Here is a 6,527-nt window from a genome sequence, read left to right on the forward strand (position 1 = left end):
ATTTTCACAACACATTTCACAATAATGTTGTAAAAGATAAGGATATTTTTATCAAATAATGTTATTTTTATAAAATTATTTCTAATTTAACATATTGTTATGAAATATATTGTGTATAAATCATTTTCCATTCTGGATCTCAAGATATGAGTTTTCATTGGGTTGGTGTTCAAATTTTTGTAAACCTAATTTTGTGAGACTATCTAAACCTCGATTGCAAAATTTTTGTGTAGACCTAACAATTTTTTTTTTTTTTTTCAATCTCTCTAGAACGTGTGCATTCCTTGCATCCCAAATGCACCAGGCAATTTTGGATCATGCTAGGATCTAAGGTGACTCTTGTATGAGAAAAGTTTCGAACTCTGGATCTTTGTTCATTAAACTTGATCTTTGAATTATGTGAGATGTATGGTAAGATTCAACTTGTCACTTAAAACTTTCTTGGGAAAGTTTTTTGTACTTCAATTCTTTGCATTGTCTTAGGCGTCGTTTCAATTGTAAATGAGATAATATGAAAATTTTATGAATAGTAGTGAAATAATTTGTATTAAGATTTTTATTTAGTTTTAAGAAATGATAGAAAAAAACTTGAATAAAAATATTATAAAATTAAAATATTGTTAAAATATAAATTTTTTTAATATAATTTTTGTTTTGGGATTTAAAAAAGTTGATTTTTTTTTTTTATATTTTATATAGAAATTTGAAAAAATTATAATGATTAGATAAAAAAGTATAAAAGAAAAATTAAAAAGTATTTGTATATTGAAATGAGATGAAGCGATACGAGACCAACTGCATATCCAAATGAGCCTTATTATATCCAAGTGGTAACAATAGGAGGCTTTTTGCATCTTTTTTCATTATTATTATTGTGAGCATGAGAGGGTAGAGCGATTTTGCAAGGGTCATTTAAGTGAGGCTTTGGGAGAGTTTGTAAAAGGAAATGCTTCTTTGTGGAATTGAATGAGGTGGTCCATTGAGTTAGATGGTGCCTTCAATATTCAAGGAGGTCTTATGAGACAAGACCTCGTTTGATTATATAAATCAAGTCATGTTATGTCATGTCATCTAATTATTATAATTTTTTTAAATTTTTATATAAAATATAATAAATAATTTAATATTTTTAAATTTTAAAATAAAAATTATATTAAAAAATTATATTTTAATAATATTTTATTTAACTTTCATCTCATCTCATCTGTATAATCAAACGGTCCCAAGGATTTTGTTGTATTTTTTATTTTTTACTACTTTTTTTGGGTACTGAAACTAGAGCACTATAAAACTTACACGAACTTGGGTAGAATCTCGATCGAGGCACGAAAAAAAGAAAAAAAGAAAAGGAAAGAAAAAGTGCACCAAATTACAATCCCAAAGCAATCTTTGCCAATTTTTTGCTTTTTATTCCTTTCATTGATCGCTTTACCCCCCCTCCAAGCCCTTTGGCTACTCTTTGATCTCTTTTTCTGTTGCATCTTTTCTTCTTTTCAGAATCAAACCGAAAAGTGAACATATATAGATTCCACATGATGAAAACGTCAAACTCAATGCATGTCATGATTGCCCAATATCCATTCCTCTCAGCTGGAATCCTCTAGATTTCTCTGTTCTTTTTTTAATTTTTTTACCCTCTCAAAATCTTTTTTTCCCCAAAGCATCTTGCTGAAAAGTGATGAAAATGTTGTTACTTTTTTTCCACTGGTAATGCTGAGCTCCTAATGATCAGTTTTTCACCAGCAAATGTTGGTTATTGACTGACTATATATATGCCCAACTCTGCTTTTAACATTGCAAAAACAATATTAGAGTCATTTATATAAAGAAAAGTACTGATGTGTGGAATGAAAGTTTTGGTTTGGTTTGTACCGTATTGTTCTTTTCACAAGTAGACCAGCTTCTACTACAAGATGAAAAGCCATTAATGAACAAGGTGAAACTGAATTTGGATGCAGCACTCCAAATAGAGAACAGGAAGATGGGAGGTTGGAGAAATAATAAGAGATTCAGCAAGTGAAGTTTTAGCTGCAATGTGTGGCCCTTTGGAAGACCGTTGCTGAAGTTGTGGCCCTTTGGAAGACTGTTAATTTCTGCAAGATCATAGGAAGCTAGAATGTGGTACTAGAGTGGGGGACTCCCTAAAGGTTGTGGAAGCTGTCCAAAGAAATGAAGAATCATGGACCACCTATGGTCAAATTGTAGAGGAAATCAAGCTGGAGCTATGTCATCTGGACTGGTCAATTCAACACGTGCGAAGAAAAGCTAATGAGCCTTCTCATGGATTGGCAAAAAAGGGTCTGGCTCTTGACTCAGAGCTCATTTGGATGAAGTAGTGTCCGAGTGATATAAGTGATATTGTTTCTAATTAGAAAGATTGTAGTCTCTGATTTATGAATAGAATTTTCTGGTTTATACTAAAAAAAATCTGGGTTAGATGAAGGTTTTATAATCAGTTAAATATGTAAATTCTTGGTTGAGCCAACCTGTAGGATAAGAAAAAAAATGTAAGATGGATTAGCATATTACTAAGGTTTAAATATGTCAAAGTTCATCTTTTTTTTGTCTTGGGGAAAAAAATGGAAACCCCAAACTTGTGGACCTTCTGCTCTTAACCTGAACTAAAATTCAATTCTTAAACTGTACATAACCTTTTTTTCAGAAATGATGGGAGCCTACAAAAATTAGAAGCTAATTAAACATCTCAGACCCCAAACTCCACTTCTGATTGATGATCAGCCTTTTCTGAATACAATCTCTTCTTGCCACTGAGAGGGACCCCAAAGAGCTTGACAGCAGCAGTGCTATGATCTGTTTCCTCTGTTGAATTAGTCACCAAAGACTTACCCATGCTGCCATTTTTAGAACCTTGAACGCCCACAAAACTCTGAACCCGACATGAAGAATCCAAATCTATGAGCATTGGAACAGAAGAATCACTGCTTTTTTTATCATAGGGTACTGGTTTTACATGGTTTTGAATGAAGTAGATGATGTCATTGTAGAGATTCTTCATGTGGGCAAGTTCAGATAAGAGCATGAAGTTTTTTTTCCTTAGTCTTTGATTATCTTCGGTAAGAGCTGTGAGGATATCGGTATTCGGTTTTGGAGATGGCAATGGATCAGATTCAAACCAATTACCAATCTGATCACCTGTAGGTTGGAAAAATTGGCGTGCTTGATGGTCATGGTAGTAGTGTTGGTGATGGAGCTGAGGGTTTTTTCTCCTGTGGATCTCTGATAATAAGTGCTTCGCACCTTTTCTAAAGTACTCGTTTGCAAATTCCCATCGATCTGTAGCTATCTTTTTGAAGCCCTGCAGTCATAACCATTAGGAAGAATCAGAGAAAAGAGTCTTTCAAGATTTGTATTGGAAGTATATGGAGACTCATTGAACTACAGTGATGAATGTTTAATGAGAAGAGATTCTGTTTTATGTTGTGGTGTGATTAGCGGATTTAGATCTCCACTTTGGATATCAAGATGCTCTACAATTTTATGAGCCTACTACTTCTTACAATTAAGAGGGACAACACAGTTTGTGAACCCCCATAACATTAAATACAGTAGAGTCCACATGCTGTGTTTATATTTTTTTTTTCAAATTGTAGAAATATTTGAATAAAAAAGAACTGTAAGGAATCTTCACTAGTCATGTCTTTTAGTGTATGTATGTATAATTATATTAGTATATTGTGAATGCTCTGCTGATATACACTACATATCAATAGCCAGAGACATTGCAAGGGTTTTGTTCTTACAATTATATAGATAAACCAAACAGTAAACGAAATTGGTATGAGACTTTGTTTCTAAGGAGTAAGATCTAGTGAAAAAGCACTTTAATCAATAAGTTGTGTAGTGCGTAAGTGTTGGTTTGAGGGCTCTCATAACATGTGAACCTGAAAAAGGAAAAAAGTAACATCCAGCTGTCTAAATCTCTCAGCTTAATATCATTAGAACACACATTGACAGACTAGTTTTCATCATAGAATTCCCAGAATTTGGAAACAAAACATCCTTGAAAAGCCTGGTGGCAAAGATACCTTTGAACTAGCAGCTAGCTCATTAATTTGCTCTAAACTCCCTAGAAACTATTTCAAACCATGCTTAGCTTATAACAGTAAAGACAAACCAGATGAACAACAGGGTCCTGTATTCATGATTTTGAGTGTGTGTACGTGTGCGTGCGTGCTTTTTAGAGAGAGAGAGAGAGAGAGGATGGGGTTGGGATTCTCACATAGGTATTAAGTTGGCGAACAAAACTGGAGAAATTGTTGTGCTTGAAGTAGTTAGGGAGGAGATCTCTAGCAAACTCAGGAGGCCTCCACACAACAAAAGTGGTTTCATCTTCACCCCAAGACACAATGTGATCAGTGCGAGTGTCATCCACCAGCTGGTATGTCTTTATCAGGAATGGTGCTGGCACTGACTTCTGAGACTCTACTGAGAACACCATCTCTTCACTGCTCTGATCCATTGTGACAGCCATTTCCAAAGAATGAACTGATGCTCTTCTCACCACCTCTGTTTTCACTCTCTTCTTTCACTCCAATCCCCCAAGATGTTTAAATCTCTCTCTCTCTCTCTCTCTCTCTCTGTCTCTCTCTAGAGTTTACTGACATAATGAAACAAAAACATACATGAGCATATCACTAAAATAAAAGCTGCTCTTTGTGCTCTCATTCTCTCTCACAGGTTCTCTACCTTTGAAAAGCAGGTGACCATGTCAGTATACTACAGACTGAGCTATTATTTTTATTTCTGAGAAGAACCAATCACCTATTAATTAGCTATTGATTGTTACTTTCATTTTCTTTATGAAGATGATTACTCTTAAACTGAAAATATACATACAGAAAGAGGGAACGGGGTGCCCCAATAAAACACTACTTTATAACCAATACAACACATAATTAAAGGCAAGCAAGTGGTGAAAATGGACCCAAAATATTGGTCCGTCCGGGCTCATGTTCCTCGCATAAATCAAGGAAATGAATGCTAAAAGGTGGTTTTTAATGCAAGATCACAAAGGATTTGCAATACTACGATTGAGATCTGCACTACATAAGGGTGTGCTATGATTGATTGTTTCAAAGCATCTGACATAGCTTTCCATACTCTCATCTTTCAGGTTTTTGAGATGGGAAAGTATGCACCGATATTTACTTCTGGAAAAAGAGTGTCCGGATAATTATTTCTTCTAGGACTAGAAAACCAAAATCTGTCGCTGGATTTGGTGGCCCATATATAGGCCCCACAGTCACACTCACACACCCTTGGCTGCATTTCACTGTAGAGGTGGGTGGGTGGATGGATGCATGTTTAGAATCTAAGATTATAGAACAACCCCTCGATTTTCTGTTTGATTTGATTCGGTCGCCCAAAGAGACAAAAAAAAATAAAAAACAAATAAAACTTCGTACTTAATTTTTGTTCCAAACATAAAGATCACTCGTCTCCAACTCATTGCTTCAAAGAAGTTCAGCATACAGTATATTAGTTCTTAGGAGTTAGAAATTTTTTGAAGTGTACATGAGCTTATTAGATTTGGATGAGCCTGCCTATATTGCCTAATCATGAGAACCCACCTCATTAGAACTCAGTTTTTGCTAAAAGAAAGAAGAAGAAGAAGATATTTTACAAACCCGTATGCTTGTATCTAGCATCACCCTTATTTTTAAGATTTTCTTCTTCTTCTTTTTTATCTTTTAATGGATTTAATCCAATTAAGGTGTGTTTTTCCATTTCTTCGATAGAAAGCTTATATATCAGTTTTCTATTGAAGGATGTGAAGAACCTTAATTACACTAAGTTTTAGTTTTGGATGAAAATAAAGTCTATTACATATTCTACTACTAAACTTCTCTCTAATTAGATTGAGTAGTCAACATTTCTCCTTCAACAAATATCAATGGAAGGCCATCATATGCATGCTATAAAGGCCTGTTTTATCTATAGCCACGAAGTCTCTGATATCACGCAGTATCTCTCTCCCACTTGAGACCTTCAAGTTTTCCTGTTCAAAAAAAAAAAATTTAGGAAATCGTTTAATACAATAAAATCCTAATTTGCAAGTGATTACAGCCAAGACCATCCCCCTAGTCAAGTTATATAATGACAAAACAATTTTTTTATGTAGGGGAGTAGAAACATTCCTACCCTTTGCTGAATTCTAAACTCCATCTATTTCATTATATTGTACATTCCAATGTATACCCGTGACTTAGAAGCTGTAGGAAAGTAGTTCTTTGCAGTGACAGACAAGAAGGAATAGTATATTTATCCTCTGATGAAGAAATACTACTTTTAAACTGAAAAATCATTTTCTAGTTCCCATTTCTGTCACTTGGCTAAAGGAGGGCCGCATTTCAATTCTCAAAGCTGCATCCCCATATGAGAGAAAGAAAAAAGAATGGCCTCATGCACAGGTTCTTTAGATTCCCTTTGCATGTTCTGGTGTACACACATGCACTTCTATATATATAACTAAACAAAATAATGAAGCCGTCCACGTCAACCTTTAT

General features: G+C 34.4%; 1 protein-coding gene across 1 annotated transcript; it reads right to left on the reverse strand.

Moving 5' to 3' along the window:
- Window positions 1-2,515: 2,515 nt before the first annotated feature.
- LOC121240237 (heat stress transcription factor B-4b-like) lies at window positions 2,516-5,191 on the reverse strand. The gene is made up of 2 exons (XM_041137633.1): window positions 4,241-5,191; window positions 2,516-3,316 (listed from the first exon to the last, which is right to left on the reverse strand). Exons 1-2 carry the CDS (start codon window positions 4,490-4,492, stop codon window positions 2,705-2,707), a joined length of 864 nt encoding a protein of 287 aa, XP_040993567.1. The 5' UTR covers window positions 4,493-5,191; the 3' UTR covers window positions 2,516-2,704.
- Window positions 5,192-6,527: the final 1,336 nt, after the last annotated feature.

Source organism: Juglans microcarpa x Juglans regia, chromosome 7S, assembly GCF_004785595.1.
Source record: "Juglans microcarpa x Juglans regia isolate MS1-56 chromosome 7S, Jm3101_v1.0, whole genome shotgun sequence".
Classification (NCBI taxonomy): Eukaryota; Viridiplantae; Streptophyta; class Magnoliopsida; order Fagales; family Juglandaceae; genus Juglans; species Juglans microcarpa x Juglans regia.

What these genes read in the sequence shown, in the direction of transcription:
- LOC121240237 (XM_041137633.1), bottom strand. Translation starts at nt 4,492, where the DNA reads ATGGCTGTCACAATGGATCAGAGCAGTGAAGAGATGGTGTTCTCAGTA. An exon ending in TTCGCCAACTTAATACCTAT is followed by an intron (nt 3,317 to 4,240) that starts GTGAGAATCCCA and finishes TTATGACTGCAG; the next exon opens with GGCTTCAAAAAGATAGCTAC.